The sequence below is a fragment of the Mobula birostris genome, chromosome 25 (assembly GCF_030028105.1).
Source record: "Mobula birostris isolate sMobBir1 chromosome 25, sMobBir1.hap1, whole genome shotgun sequence".
In the NCBI taxonomy this organism is placed as follows: domain Eukaryota; kingdom Metazoa; phylum Chordata; class Chondrichthyes; order Myliobatiformes; family Myliobatidae; genus Mobula; species Mobula birostris.
The window spans coordinates 61684731-61701428 of NC_092394.1; the positions used below are offsets into that span (position 1 = coordinate 61684731).

Sequence of the window (16698 nt, forward strand, 5' to 3'; positions counted from 1 at the left end):
GGCCAAGTCAGAGTCCAAACCTCAATCCAACTGAGAATTTGTGGCTGGACTTGGAAACGGTTGTTCACTCACGATCCATATCTGACAGAGCTTGAGCAGTTTTGTAAAGAGGACTGGGGAAAAAATGCAGGGTCTAGATGTGCAAAGCTGATAGATAGACTCAAGGCTGAATTTGCTGCCAAAGGTGCATCTACTAAATACTGACTTGCAGGGGTTGAGTGATTATGCAATCAATTATTTTGTGTTTAATAATTCAAATAAATTCAGACCAATTTGTAGAAATTTGCTTTCATTTTGACATGAAGAGTCTGTTGGTCAGTGTCAAAAAAGGCAAATTAAATCTGCTGTGATTGTTGTAAAACAATAAAACATGAAGATTTCCAAGGAGGGTGAATACTTTTATAGGCTCTGTATATGTACTGTTGTGCACTTAGTCCAGAGGAATGTTGTTTTATTTGGCAGTATATATATATACGTTTGAATGACAATAAACTTGAACGCTATCAGCTATTTCAATACTAGTTTATTGCTCACCCTTTACTCATATAGAATATCAGTATGTCTTCTAAACCATTCCAGCAGTTTAAACACAATCATTGTAAAATTAACACTGAGCAATGAACTAATGATGATGGCTAACCTAGTGATTGCATTAGCTGCTGAGGACTTTGTCTTTACAAAAGGGAATCTGAGACTTTTCCAGGAACTGTAAACTTTCTTCAGTGGCCCATATTACTGAGGGTTGTGTTATGTGTATCAAACCACTCAATATTGGCTGACAGGCAGAAGGGAAAGAGTGGGAATAGTGAGGGCCTTTCTGGCTGCTGGTTACTAGTGGGTTGATGTTAGGACTGCTTTTTTCATGTTATATGTCAATGATTTAGATGATGGAATTGATGGCCTTGTAGCCACGTTTGTGGACAATACATAAGGGGCAGTTAGTGTTGAGGAAGCAGGGAGTCTGCAGAAGGAATTAACCAGATTAAGAGAATTGGCAAAAAAGTCACAGATGAAATATAGTATAGGGATGTTTATGGATATGCACTTAGGTAGAAGGAATAAAGCCTTAAACTCTTTAATAAATGAAAAGATAATTCAAAAATCAGAGCTGCAAAGAGACTTGGGAGTACTCGTGCAGGATTCCATGAAAGTTAACTTGCAGGTTGAGTGGCTGGTAAGGAAGGTACCATTCATTTCAATAGGACTAGAATATAAAAGCAGGAAAAAAATGTTGAAACTTCATAAGGCGTTGGTCAAATGGCAATTTGGAATATTGAGCAGTTTTGAGCCCCTTATCTAAGAAAGGATATGCTGGCATTGGACAGGGTCCAGGAGGTTCATGAGAATGTTCCAGAGAATGAAAGGGTTAATGTATAAGGAGCATTTGATGGCTATGATGGCTGGAGTTTAGAAGAATGAGAGGAAATTTCATTGAAACCTATCGACGATCAAAAGATCTAGATCTGGATAGGAAGAGGATGTTTTTTACAGTGGGAGAGTCCAGGGCCAGAGGGAGGTGAGTCTGTGGAATTCAATGTCACAGGCAAATGTAAATGCCAAGTCATTGGGTACATTTAAAACAGAAGTTGAAGGGATTTTGATTAGTTGGGGTGTCAATGGTAACAGGGAGAAAGCAGGGGAATGAGATTCAGAGGGATAATAAATTAGCTAAGATAGAAAAGTGGAGCAGATGAATAGGCCAAATGGCCTGATTCTGCTCCTACAATATGTCTTATGATCAAACATCTGAAACAGGGTCCCAATGAGAAAGCCATTGCACTTAATATTTCTGAGTTGTGTACTGGGCAAGCCTATCTCAGAAACTTCTGTCTATTCGAAAGTTCTTTTGGAAATAACGCATATTGTAGTTGCTGTGAATTTAATACACTGCCAACTTGCCAACTATGTGTTTTGCAGATCTGTCCTATTGTGGAGTAATTCTGTTTTCCAGCTAACAGTCTCCCTCTATTGCTGATAGCCTGCTTTGTGGAGGATCTGAGTAGAAAGATGGTACTTCAGCATGCATGTCATCAGTCATCATGAACAGGAACCTGCTCTTTCACACCTTTGTTTCTTGAAGATTGGTCGAGTGTTCAGGAATTTTTTTTTATGTTATTGCTATTTTAATGCAAGGAGTATTATGAACAAAGCAGATGAGCATGGATGGGTACTTGGAGCTATGATGTTGTGGCCATTACAGACACTTGGGTGGCTGAGGGGCAGGAATGGTTACTTCGAGTGCCAGGCTTTAGGGGTCAGTAACTCTACTGAGTGTTTTTTCTAGACCACCCAATAGTAACAGGGACATCGAGGAGCAGATAGGGAGACAGATTCTGGAAAGGTGTAATAATAACAGGGTTGTCGTGGTGGGAGATTTTCATTTCTCAAATATCCATTGGCATCTCCCTAGAGCAAGCGGTTTAGATGGGGTGGAGTTTGTTAGGTGTGTTAAACCAGTGAGTCTTACTTCAGTGGTTGGTAAGTTGATGGAAAAGATCCTGAGAGGAAGGATTTATGAACATTTGGAGAGGGATAGTATAATTAGGAATAGTCAGCATGGCTTTGTCAAAGGCAGGTCATGCCTTACAAGCCTGATTGAATTTTTTGAGGATGTGACTAAACGCATTGATGAAGGTAGAGCAGTAGGTGTAGTGTCTATGGATTTCAGCAAGGCATTTAACAAGGTACCCCATGCAAGGCTGATTGAGAAAGTAAGGGGGGCATGGGATCCAAGGGGACATTGCTCTGTAGATCCAGAAATGGCTTGCCCGCAGAAGGCAAAGAGTGGTTGTAGACGGGTCGTATTCTGCATGGAGGCCGGTGACCAGTGGTGTGCCTCAGGGATCTGTTCTGGGACCCCTTCTCTTTGCGATTTTGATAAATGACCTTGATGAGGAAGTGGAGGGATGGGTTAGTAAATCTGCTGATGACACAAAGGTTGGAGGTGTTGTGGATAGTGTGGAGGGCTGTCAGAGGTTACAGTGGGACATTGATAGGATACAAAACTGGGCTGAAAAGTGGCGTTCCACCCAGTTAACTGTGAGGTGGTTCATTTTGGTAGGTCAAATATGATGGCAGAATGTAGTAGGAACGGCAAGACTCTTGGCAGTGTGGAGGATCAGAGGGATCTTGGGGTCCGAGTCCATAGGACACTCAGAGCTGCTACACAGGTTGACTCTGCGGTTAAGAAGGCATACATCAACCATGGGATTGAGTTTAAGAGCCGACAGGTAATGATGCAACACACATCAAAGTTGCTGGTGAACGCAGCAGGCCAGGCAGCATCTGTAGGAAGAGGTGCAGTCGACGTTTCAGGCCAAGACCCTTCGTCAGGTAATGATGCAGCTATATAGGACCCTGGTCAGACCCCACTTGGAGTACTGTGCTCAATTGTGGTTGCCTCACTACAGGAAGGACATGGAAATCATAGAAAGGGTGCAGAGGAGATTTACAAGGATGCTGTCTGGATTGGGGAGCATGGCTTATGAGAATAGGTTGAGTGAACTCAGCCTTTTCTCCTTGGAGCAACAGTGGATGAGAGGTGACCTGATAGAGGTGTATAAGATGATGAGAGGCATTGCTCGTGTGGATACTCAGAGGCTTTCTCCCAGGGCTGAAATGGTTAACATAAGAGGGCACAGTCTTAAGGTCCTTGGAAGTAGGTACAGAGGAGTTGTCAAGGGTAATTTTTTTTTTAAACATAGAGAGTGGTGAGTGTGTGGAATGGGCTGCTGGCAGCGGTGGTGGAGGCAGAAACAATAGGGTCTTTTAAGAGACTCCTGGATGGATACATGGAGCTTAGAAAAATTGAGGGCTATGGGTAAAGCCTAGGTAGTTCTATGATAAGGACATGTTCAGCACAGCTTTGTGGGCCGAAGGGCCTGTATTGTGTTGCAGGTTTTCTATGTTAGTATCAAAATTGCATATGCAGGGTACCAGAGTTTCACTGCCTTGTGAAGAAATTCCAGGCAAAACCCTGCTTTTTCGTACGTCCTTCTGCATGAACCAACTTTGAGTTATCCCCAGCTATTGGTTTCCTGTTATGAGTACTGCTGCACAACACTGATAAAATGTTCCAACACTCTACATCATTCATTTATTCTCAGTACCGTATTTGAGCATGTATGCTGTGTTTAACAAACTTTACTTCACATGTAATGATGTGGGGGTTAACTTTGGTTCCTGATGACAGACTTTGACTTTCTCCTTTGTGTTCACTTTAAGCTGGAGATAGACATTGAAACACTTTCAATGAAGCTGAAGAAAGATGCGCCACACATACAGCGGCACGTTGCCAGAGTGCAGGAAATTCGGCAGATGCTCAGAGCGTGATGGTGTCAATCTGCCATCTTTATTGTTATAGGGAAACTCATTTTTTAAATCTGAAGTATTTGCTGGTATGCTGAATCCAACCCATGTATCTCTTGCTTTTTCAGCCATGGGACACAACATTTGTGGAAGCAGCAAATAGTGTACGCTTTGAAATGTTTCTATGAAACTTCATTGTGTTACAAAAAGACCTGTGGTAGACATTATCATTCAGAGCTTTGTGGGGAAATAATAATGTCCAAGGGAAGATGATATAGTAGTTGGATTTTTTTCAAAGCTTGGAGCTGTATTACATATACTTTATTTTTACATTAAGAAACCCACATCTTATGGAGCTTACTTTTACCACAACCATGATAAGAAAATTTTTGCTGTGGCCTATTACAGCATTTCATTGATAATAAGTGCACACATGAATAAGATCTGGAAGCAGAAGTAGACCATTCATGATAGTGAAGCATACGGTACAGCACATTTGATTCCAATGTCTGTCTTCAAATATTTTTCTTTGCGGTGCAGCAGCTGAATGGACCAGTGTTAATTCTCAGGCTACACTGAAAAGGGTTCCAACCCTTCTGCAGACTGGGAATACAAGGGTTCTAAAGGTTGATAAAATTTTTTAAAAATAAAACAGTTATGCAGATGATGGAGAATCACCCATTCTATTGTGCATATAAGGCTTCATACCAAAACTAAGGAAAACTTAGAAATTAAAAATTATTGTGAAATACTGGTATATTTTATTCCTTGGTCATTATTCACTATTCCATATGAAAATAATCCTGCAGTGAATAGCTGCAGGATTGAACCAGACACTAATAAACTATAAAAACAGCTAACAAAAAATATAATTAAAACCTCCTGTTCCCTCTCATATCGTACCACTGTGTGGGAAGCTCCAAAAGGACATTTGTTATGGCCGCTCATTTAGTGCTTAAGCCCAGAACAGAATAGCAATCTTCAGCATATGCAAGGAATGACACCAAGTACTAGCAACATACAGTGTCACCATTAATAAAGGGACAACTCCAGTGCCCTCTTTGGTGGTGGTTTGATATAAACAGGTGCTGACCAAGAACCAAAGAAAAAAAAAATCAGCAACCTTTTTGGTGCCCCACCTTTTGACATTTTATTTAAGGAGCAACAACATGATTTACATTTAAAGTAACAGTAAAGATGTCTGGCCCTTAGGTATTATTGTACGTTCCAACATGCCAGGTTACAGGAAGCTAGATGCAGGTTAAACAGGGCAAGAGCCAGATTGTAAACCAGTGAAAATATAAATTCATCTCAGTATTTGGCTGTTTAGTCACTGGCTTGTTTTACACCATATCTGATTTTGTTTCCCCCATTTTGACATCTGGATTAACAATCAAGTTTTAACATTTCTCCCCCTCAGCTCTGTAAAAAAAAAAACGCAGCAGTAAGTTTTGGTATAGCCATTATTTTATTTTGTCTGAAATGTAATTTGATGAATTTACTTTTAAGGATATAAAATTACTGCATGAACTTAGGATGACCCACTTGCATGGAGCTATTCAGCAAACATTCTGCATCACCATCTCCTGCAGTGTTTCATGGGGTCCCTTAAGACTTGGGCCCTAAAAACTCAGTTCATCTTTCAAAGTTCTTTTATTCCTGGTGACCTGCCAGGGTCCTCCTATTCACAGGAAGAACGGTACGGCACATGCTCAAAACCCCATCCCTCCCATCAGCTTCCTATTGAAAGGAGTAACCGGGTAGGGGTAGTTCCGTGTTTCAGGAGAGAGCAGAGCATTAGTTATGGTGCAGCTGAGGGAGATGCTTCTGGGGTGATGGCGGAGGAACAGCCTGAATTTCAACCAAATTTCAGTACAGCCATTCCTCCTGCTTCCTAGTCTGCACCCACTTCTTATTACTCCCATCCAATTTGAGATTTTAAAAAATGATGTTACTAGATAGACCCCAGAGCCTCTCCAAATCTAATCTTCTGTCCAGGTTTAAGGTTAAAGATGAAGTCTTTTGGTGCCTCAAAGATGAGTACAATGGTGGAGCCCAAGTTGAACTCGCCCAGATGCTCTCCTTTTCTCATGGTAACCCCTTCTTTGTTGTTGTTTGTAACAAAACTGAAGTCATTGTAGGAGCCCTTCATGTAGCGAGGGCTGTTGGTGTGCAGATCCTACACCAAATAAAAGTTAAATACAGTAAGGGTTATTTTCCAACACTGCTGTCCCATTTCATAATCCATCTTGGTATACAGTGACTTCACAATAGACACTCAGTAACTACTTTCTTACGTTCACCTGCTCATTAATGCAAACATCTAATCAGCAATTCAATGAATAAATTCATGTAGGCACAAACAAGAGGCTCAGTTGCTATTCAGACAAAACATCAGAATGGGGAGAACACGAACAACACACATCAAAGTTGCTGGTGAACGCAGCAGGCCAGGCAGCATCTCTGGGAAGAGGTACAGTCGACGTTTCAGGCCGAGACCCTTTGTCAGGACTAACTGAAGGAAGAGTGAGTAAGAGATTTGAAAGTTGGAGGGGGAGGGGGAGATCCAAAATGATAGGAGAAGACAGGAGGGGGAAGGATGGAGCCAAGAGCTGGACAGGTGATTGGCAAAGGGGATACGAGAGGATCATGGGACAGGAGGTCTGGGAAGAAAGACAAGGCGGGGAGGGGAACCCAGAGGATGGGCAAGGGGTATATTCAGAGGGACAGAGTGAGAGAAAGAATGTGTGTATAAAAATAAGTAACAGATGGGGTACGAGGGGGAGGTGGGGCATTAGCAGAAGTTAGAGAAGTCGATGTTCATGCCATCAGGTTGGAGGCTACCCAGACAGAATATAAGGTATTGTTCCTCCAACCTGAGTGTGGAGAAAATGTGATCTAAGGGACTTTGACCACAGAACTATTGTTGGTGCCAGATAGAGTGGTTTGAGTATCCCAGAAATTCATAGAAACATAGAAAACATGCAACACAATACAGGCCCTTCAGTCCACAAAGCTGTGCTGAACATGTCCCTACCTCTATTTTTCTAAGCTCCGTGTAGCCATCCAGGAGTTTCTTAAAAGACCCTATCGTTTCCACCTCCACCGCTGGCAGCCCATTCCACACACTCACCACATAAAAAACGTACCCCTGACGTCTCCTCTGTACCTACTTCCAAGCACCTTAAAACTATGCCCTCTCCTGCTAGCCAATTCAGCCCTGGGGAAAAGCCTCTATCCACACAATCAATGCCTCTCATTATCTTGTACACCTCATCCTCCGTCGCTCCAAGGAGAAAAGGCCAAGTTCACTCAACCTATTCTCATAAGACATCTCTTAGGATTTTCATGCATAGTCTGGAATTTATGGAGAATGGTGCAAAAAGGACAACCAAAAATCTAGAGAGCATCAACTCTGTCAGTGAATATATCTTGGCAATGAGAGAGCTCAGAAGAGAATGGCCAAACTAGTTCAAGCTGACAGGAAGGCTGCCAGAGGCTACAGCGGGCTATTGATAGGATGCAGAACTAGGCAGATGGAGTTCAACCTAGATAAGTGTGAGGTGGTTCATTTTGGTAGGTCAAATATGATGGCAGAATATAGTTTTAAGGTAAGAACATGTTTGGCACAGCTTTGTGGGCCAAAGGGCCTGTATTGTGCTGTAGGTTTTCTGTTTCTATGCAACTCAAATAACCATGCATTATAATAGCAGTGCGCAACAGCAAATTGGCCAATGAGTGTATAGTTCACCAGCTTAACACTGAGGTCATTGACCATACATAAATCTGCACTGATGGGTGATCTGTAAGGTAATGATACAGTTTCAATTGAGAAAAAGGATGCATGTCCCATAACTAGTTTAATGAGAGAAATTAAATGAGGGAATCAACATGAGTAACATGAAAACCACTGGAGGTACTGTGCAGGTCAGGCAGCATCTCTGCAGAAATTAACAGCTGATGTTTCCAAATGAGACCCCTTCATCAAGACATGGTTATCCCTCAAATATCAAAAATCTTGTCCCCTTAGGATACTTAATTTAAGCATTAAGCAAGAGGATGCTTAGTGAATTGGAAAGTTTCAACAATTTTCTGCACTTTTGCTTGTGTTCAGCTATTTTTCCATTTTTGTTCAATATATCCTGGCTAATCAGCAGCAGATACTTCATTAAGACAGCATGCTAACAGTGAAAACCTGTGGCCATTTCACAGGAGCATAAATATGTGCTTTAAGCTGCGCTGCAAAACTCCACCCAGTAATTTTATAGAACTGAATTTCCAATCTTTGGGTTGCTAACAGTGTTCCATCGATCAGGAATTATACACCCACATTTTACCATTTTTCCCCTTTATATTTAGCTCAGAGACATACAGGAACTTCCAAGGCCAATTATACCCCATTATCTCAAACAGGTGCAAGCAAAATAAATGGAAACCAAAATTAAGTGCAGTACTCCAACAGGTAAAATATAACTCTGCTTCTCTGTCTGCAGATCTTGAGCATTTCCAGCATTTTCTTTTAGACTTTCAGTACCTCATTTTTACTCATCCCGGGCACAGGCAGCAAGCATAAAAACGCTTCAAAATACTGGGTTTACTTCCCATAACTGTCTACCATACTCACATTGTCAAAGTAAATGCGAATAGATCCAACATTTGTGGCACCGACTGCAGTGAGCGAAAAGAAGCCATGAGTCCAATCTCCAGCCAGAACAACCCGTTCATTGTGACAGAAAAGCTCCTTAATCCAACGAGCTACTCCAGGATTAACCGACATAAGAGAGCCTGAAGGAAGACAGGAACAAATATACAACCTGGTTTTAGTCACTGTTTCTGCAAACTGCACAATTCCACTTGTCTAAGCACATGTTGTGTCCTTGGAATTGTGGCTGGAAATTTTTCATTGTCATATGAAAGAGTATGTGTGCACTGGTGCAATCGTCTTGATTTTGACACATCACTCTTTTTGACTTCACTACAACAGAATCACAGCCCTCTGTTACTATAAATTTGTAATTCCAGAATCTTCAAAATGAACGAAACCATTTCAACTATCTTGGCCATATCCCCTCTTTAAAATGACTATCAATTAATCTCTCACTATTGTTCCTTCCCTGCAGCCTTTCAATTTTTTTTCATGCAATTCCCTTGATCTTGAATCTGCTTCCAACTTCGCAGCAGTGAGTTCTGGATCGTTGCTGAGAACTTTTAAAAAAATTGCACTTCTTCCTCCCCCATTGATTGTGTCTCCAACTATCTCAAAACCATCTCCTTTGGTGACCAACACCCAACAGATAGGAGATTTTTCCCTGCTAAAATCCCATATCCTATTGGGAGGCAGATTTTCGAAAGGTGCCAAAAAACAGGGTTATTATCATGGGTGACTTCAACTTCCCTAATATTGATTGGCACCTGATTAGTTCCAAGGGTTTAGACAGGGCTGAGTTTGTTAAGTGTGTCCAGGATGGATTCCTGTCACAGTATGTGGACAGGCCGACTAGGGGGAATGCCATACTAGATCTAGTACTAGGTAATGAACCGGGTCAGGTCACAGATCTCTCAGTGGGTGAGCATCTGGGGGACAGTGACCACCGCTCCCTGGCCTTTAGCATTATCATGGAAAAGGACAGAATCAGAGAGGACAGGAAAATTTTTAACTAGGGAAGGGCAAATTATGAGGCTATAAGGCTAGAACTTGCGGGTGTGAATTGGGATGATGTTTTTGCAGGGAAATGTACTATGGACATGTGGTCGATGTTAAGGGATCTCTTGCAGGATGTTAGGGATAAATTTGTCCCAGTGAGGAAGATAAAGAATGGTAGGGTGAAGGAACCATGGGTGACAAGTGAGGTGGAAAATCTAATCAGGTGGAAGAAGGCAGCATACATGAGGTTTAGGAAGCAAGAATCAGATGGGTCAATTGAGGAATATAGGGAAGCGAGAAAGGAGCTTAAGAATAGGCTGAGAAGAGCAAGAAGGGGGCATGAAAGGGCCTTGGCGAGTAGGGTAAAGGAAAACCCCAAGGCATTCTTCAATTATGTGAAGAACAAAAGGATGACAGGAGTGAAGGTAGGACCGATTAGAGATAAAGGTGGGAATGTGCCTGGAGGCTGTGGAAGTGAGCAAGGTCCTCAATGAATACTTCTCTTCGGTATTCACGAATGAGAGGGAACTTGATGATGGTGAGGACAATATGAGTGAGGTTGATGTTCTGGAGCATGTTGATATTAAGGGAGAGGTGGTGTTGGAGTTGTTAAAATACATTAGGACGGATAAGTCCCCGGGGCCTGACGGAATATTCCCCAGGCTGCTCCACGAGGCGAGGGAAGAGATTGCTGAGCCTCTGGCTAGGATCTTTATGTCCTCGTTGTCCACGGGAATGGTACCAGAGGATTGGAGGGAGGCGAGTGTTGCCCCTTGTTCAAAAAAGGTAGTAGGGATAGTCTGGGTAATTATAGACCAGTGAGCCTTACGTCTGTGGTGGGAAAGCTGTTGGAAAAGATTCTCAGAGATAGGATCTATGGGCATTTAGAGAATCATGGTCTGATCAGGGATAGTCAGCATGGCTTTGTGCAGGGCAGATCGTGTCTAACAAGCCTAATAGAGTTCTTTAAGGAGGTGACCAGGCATATAGATGAGGGCAGTGCAGTGGATGTGATCTATATGGATTTTAGTAAGGCATTTAACAAGGTTCCACATGGTAGGCTTATTCAGAAAGTCAGAAGGCATGGGATCCAGGGAAGTTTGGCTAGGTGGATTCAGAATTGGCTTGCCTGCAGAAGGCAGAGAGTCGTGGTGGAGGGAGTACATTCAGATTGGAGGATTGTGACTAGTGGTGTCCCACAAGGACCTGTTCTGGGACCTCTACTTTTCGTGATTTTTATTAACGACCTGGATGTGGGGGTAGAAGGATGGGTTGGCAAGTTTGCAGACGACACAAAGGTTGGTGGTGGTGTAGATAGTGTAGAGGATTGTCGAAGATTGCAGAGAGACATTGATTGGAATGCAGAAGTAGGGAAGTGGTGTTGGGTAAATTGAAGGGATTAAAGGCAGATAAATCCCCAGGGCCAGATGGTCTGCATCCCAGAGTGCTTAAGAAAGTAGCCCAAGAAATAGTGGATGCATTAGTGATAATTTTTCAAAACTCTTTAGATTCTGGATTAGTTCCTGAGGATTGGAGGGTGGCTAATGTAACCCCACTTTTTAAAAAAGGAGGGAGAGAGAAACCGGGGAATTATAGACCGGTTAGCCTAACGTCGGTGGTGGGGAAACTGCTGGAGTCAGTTATCAAAGATGTGATAACAGCACATTTGGAAAGCGGTGAAATCATCGGACAAAGTCAACATGGATTTGTGAAAGGAAAATCATGTCTGACGAATTTCACAGAATTTTTTGAGGATGTAACTCGTAGAGTGGATAGGGGAGAACCAGTGGATGTGGTATATTTGGATTTTCAGAAGGCTTTTGACAAGGTCCCACACAGGAGATTAGTGTGCAAACTTAAAGCACGTGGTATTGGGGGTATGGTATTGATGTGGATAGAGAATTGGTTGGCAGACAGGAAGCGAAGAGTGGGAATAAACGGGACCTTTTCAGAATGGCAGGCGGTGACTAGTGGGGTACCGCAAGGCTCAGTGCTGGGACCCCAGTTGTTTACAATATATATTAATGACTTGGATGAGGGAATTAAATGCAGCATCTCCAAGTTTGCGGATGACACGAAGCTGGGCGGCAGTGTTAGCTGTGAGGAGGATGCTAAGAGGATGCAGGGTGACTTGGATAGGTTGGGTGAGTGGGCAAATTCATGGCAGATGCAATTTAATGTGGATAAATGTGAGGTTATCCACTTTGGTGGCAAAAACAGGGAAACAGATTATCTGAATGGTGGCCGATTAGGAAAAGGGGAGGTGCAACGAGACCTGGGTGTCATTATACACCAGTCATTGAAAGTGGGCATGCAGGTACAGCAGGCAGTGAAAAAGGCGAATGGTATGCTGGCATTCATAGCAAGAGGATTCAAGTACAGGAGCAGGGAGGTACTACTGCAGTTGTACGAGGCCTTGGTGAGACCATACCTGGAGTATTGTGTACAGTTTTGGTCCCCTAATCTGAGGAAAGACATCCTTGCCATGGAGGGAGTACAAACAAGGTTCACCAGATTGATTCCTGGGATGGCAAGACTTTCATATGATGAAAGACTGGATGAACTAGGCTTATACTCGTTGGAATTTAGAAGATTGAGGGGGGATCTTATTGAAACGTATAAAATCCTGAAGGGATTGGACAGGCTAGATGCAGGAAGATTGTTCCCGATGTTGGGGAAGTCCAGAACGAGGAGTCACAATTTGAGGATAAAGGGGAAGCCTTCTAGGACCGAGATTAGGAAAAACTTCTTCACACAGAGGGTGGTGAATCTGTGGAATTCTCTACCACAGGAAACAGTTGAGGCCAGTTCATTGGCTATATTTAAGAGGGAGTTAGATATGGCCCTTGTGGCTAAAGGGATCAGGGGGTATGGAGGGAAGGCTGGTACAGGGTTCTGAGTTGGATGATCAGCCATGATCACACTGAATGGCAGTGCAGGCTCAAAGGGCCGAATGGCCTACTCCTGCACCTATTTTCTATGTTTCTATGTAAGTGGGCTGAGAAGTGGCAGATGGAGTTCAACCCGGAGAAGTGTGAGGTGGTACACTTTGGAAGGACAAACTCCAAGGCAGAGTACAAAGTAAATGGCAGGATATTTTCAAGTGTGGAGGAGCAGAGGGATCTGGGGGTACATATCCACAGATCCCTGAAAGTTGCCTCACAGGTAGATAGGGTAGTTAAGAAAGTTTATTGGGTGTTAGCTTTCATAAGTCGAGGGATAGAGTTTAAGAGTTGTGATATAATGATGCAGCTCTATAAAACTCTGGTTAGGCCACACTTGGAGTACTGTGTCCAGTTCTGGTCACCTCACTATAGGAAGGATGTGGAAGCATTGGAAAGGGTACAGAGGAGATTTACCAGGATGCTGCCTGGTTTAGAGAGTATGCATTATGATCAGAAATTAAAGAAGCTAGGGCTTTACTCTTTGGAGAGAAGGAGGATGAGAGGAGACATGATAGAGGTGTACAAGATAATAAGAGGAACAGATAGAGTGGATAGCCAGCGCCTCTTTCCCAGGGCACCACTGCTCAATACAAGAGGACATGGCTTTAAGGTAAGGGGTGGGAAGTTCAAGGGGGATATTAAAGGAAGGTTTTTTACTCAGAGAGTGGTTGGTGCGTGGAATGCACTGCCTGAGTCAGTGGTGGAGGCAGATACACTAGTGAAGTTTAAGAGACTACTAGACAGGTATATGGAGGAATTTAAGGTGGGGGGTTATATGGGAGGCAGGGTTTGAGGGTCGACACAACATTGTGGGCCGAAGGGCCTGTAATGTGCTGTACTATTCTATGTTCTATGGACCTTCTTTAAAGCTCCTTTTAACCTTGTGTTCCAAGGAGTACAGTTTTTCCACTCACACGCCAGATTAATGGATCCTGCAATTCTCAAGCAAGAAACCTTCGTAACTTATATTTGTGTTTTTGATTATTGAGCAAGAATGATGTTGAAAATCCAAGTTATTTTCACTCAAGAACGTCTCTTTCACCTTTTACTGTTTCAGCTTTAAGAAAGGATTCAGTGAGCCAGCTGAAACCTAAAGAACTAACTAGCAACAGCTCCATAAATCTCATTTAGCGATTAAAACCCTAATGCTGTCAATCTTCAGAGAACATGATGCTATATCTGCTGTTCTTTTGACCATCAAGGAGACTGTATTAATACTAAAGTGTTTTCTGAGGTCATCTTTAGAGCTATCTCATTCATATCCTTCCAGACTAAGAGTTAGCCTGTATTACGGAAGTATCAGAGGCCTCGTTCTTTTCCATTGCCTGTCACTGGATGTTTGCCAACAGCACAACACTGAACTGTGCTTGGAGAACAGCATCAGACTTACAACACAAATGCTGGCTGCTGGGAAAGTTCCAGAATCTAGCTAATGGCCCAACCCAGCCTCTGCTTCCAGAATGATTCAGAAAGAAACTGCTCAGGAACTACAAAAGGCACTGATCCCAGACCCATCGTAAGGAAAGAAGTAGAAAAGCCTTAAGTCCCAGACCATCAAGTTCTTGAATGATCTGCACAACCCTAGCCCTAGCACAGCAGTGAAACACTACATTGTGTTCTGTTTGCACCACTGTGCCTATGTTGCAGCAAGCAAACTTTTTCATCGTATACCTCCTCATACTTGTTCCAAAGACAATAAACTTCACTGAACTTGAAATTACAGTAAGCATTAGTCCCTAAATGCCACCAGTCCATGCCAAAGTTGTTCCATTCAAGTGTCCCTCAACTTTACTCAGCAAAAACCTTTTCTCCCTTCTCCCTATTTGCTTGAACTGCCATAAATATACCTGGAATACTGACTCCACCACCTCTGCAGGAATGAGTTCTATCGTCTCATCACCCTCAGAAGAGGCAATTCCTTTCAATTCTGTTGGATATTTGGTCTTTTGTCATATTTTCAGAGCTTCTTCTGCATGACATTTATCCATTATGCCTGTACATAAAGTTTCTCTTCTCAGGCTAAGAGTGATCATGTTAGTTCTTTCTCACATTTGTGGTAACATCCTTGTAAATCTTCTCTGCACCTTCATAGCCTTCTGATAATATGTTGACCAGAACTGCACCAATTTCTCTAAGTGTGATCTAACCAAGGTTTCAATAACTTCCCCATTCTATCCCTCGAGAAAAAAACTTGGTGCTTAACCTGCTTCTGTTTACTAAGATGTGGTGCAACCTTTTATGACTAGTGAATCGGCGCTTCCATATCCATTCTTTCCGCTACCATGCTCCCACATTTCTGCACAAAGTGTACTCCTTCCATGCATCATGTTGAAATTCATTTGCTACTTAATTGCCATTCAAGTTTACTAATATTCTTGGTGATCTGACTGTACTTTCAATACCAACAGTTTTCTGACGTAGGAACACGCTGCAGGGGGTGTGGTAGAGACAAATAAGGATATTTAAGAGACTCAGATGAGGCAACATAGATGACAGAAAAATGAAGGGCTATATGAAAGGGAAGGACAAGATTGATCTTGGAGCAGGTTGAACAATTGGCACAATATAGTGTTCTATGTCACATGGCAGTTTCAGGTCATTCCTAATGATACCAATTCCAGGGTAAACCCCAATGAACAATAGAATTCTTACCTGGAAAATGCCGCCTGTGAGAGACTCGCCAATCAGTTGGTGAATGAAAACAGTGATAATCTCCAGGAGCCAAATAAATGACACAGTGATAGAGATCATTGCCTTCCTTTGTAACCAAGTGGTCCTGAAACGTTGTCTCTGTGTTATCTGCAGGATTACATAAATTATACAACAAAGAAAGGATTTAAACAGGATTCTAAGAACCATTGTACCTTGGAATTTAGAATCAGAACCACATTTAATATCACTGACATGTCATGAAGTTTGTTGTTTTGCGGTAGCAGTGCAGTACATCATTTAAAAACTATAATTCAGTAATATATATATTACGTAGTGCAAAATAATAGTGTCAGCCAGCCAGAACTTTGACAGACGATGTTAGCAACTGTGAAGTTCTGTTCAATGAAGAATGGTTTAGATTGCAGTTTGGAGGAACTTGTGTGATATCAGGTTTGTTGAGTGATTAAGACATTCACTACTAGTAAGTAGGTTAACTATTTATTTATAAGACAAAATAAACATTCAATAAACCAAGCCACACTCAACTACAAATACTTATCTAAAGTGTACGCCCTAAGTGGCCGGTCAAAACATACACTAAACGGTGTACTGTAGCAAAGACTGACCTAAAGTGTCGACCCAGGCCCTCTATTGCAGCACACCCCCACCACTTTCCATTTCTGTACTACCCTTGACTGCCTGGTCCACAGCAACCCAGAGGTCGTATGGTCACTGTGCGCCAGATTTAAACTCTAGCAGCACTGTGACATCATCAGCTAAACAGCACCTTCACTTCCTCCCACAAGGGAGTGGCTTTTGAAGAGCAGGTAAGTTAAGACACTGCTTTGCACTGTACTTATTATCTATATTCTAGAAGCACGATCATAGATTGCGCAATTTACTTCTCTTGACCTCTCTGCTGCCTCTCAGAAACAGAACTACACACACGGGTCAACTTCCAAATATACATAACAAGAACTCAACACCTCTAGCACCCTCAGCCACTTTTGTATTATCATTATAGGGTAACATAATTGGGGGAAATGTACATAATTCACAGCTAGCCACACTGAGTTGGAGTTTCACTTTAAGAGGTTGATGTGACATGATTTTTATCGTATGATGTAGGGTGTAAGTTGAATCAAGAGT

The 16698-nt window shown here is 42.4% G+C and overlaps 2 protein-coding genes across 8 annotated transcripts in view; one reads left to right on the forward strand and one right to left on the reverse strand.

The window, feature by feature from the left end:
- Nucleotides 1–5074, forward strand: part of sfi1 (SFI1 centrin binding protein) — a 246468-nt gene extending 241394 nt beyond the window's left edge. For both annotated transcript variants that reach the window (XM_072243230.1, XM_072243231.1), the window contains one exon: nucleotides 4225–5074. In XM_072243230.1, the coding sequence (XP_072099331.1) occupies nucleotides 4225–4332 (108 nt within the window). In that variant the 3' untranslated portion in view covers nucleotides 4333–5074. The remainder of the gene's footprint in view (nucleotides 1–4224) is intronic.
- pisd (phosphatidylserine decarboxylase) overlaps nucleotides 4673–16698 on the reverse strand; it is a 182894-nt gene continuing 170868 nt past the window's right edge. For 3 of the 6 annotated variants that reach the window (XM_072243234.1, XM_072243237.1, XM_072243233.1), the window contains 3 exons: nucleotides 15550–15696; nucleotides 8933–9093; nucleotides 4673–6487 (listed from right to left, as the gene is read on the reverse strand). In XM_072243234.1, coding sequence (XP_072099335.1) covers nucleotides 6263–6487; nucleotides 8933–9093; nucleotides 15550–15696 — 533 coding nt within the window. In that variant the 3' untranslated portion in view covers nucleotides 4673–6262. Of the gene's footprint in view, nucleotides 6488–8932; nucleotides 9094–15549; nucleotides 15697–16698 lie in introns of those variants that run through there. The other 3 variants (XM_072243236.1, XM_072243238.1, XM_072243239.1) reach the window with 3 other exon arrangements.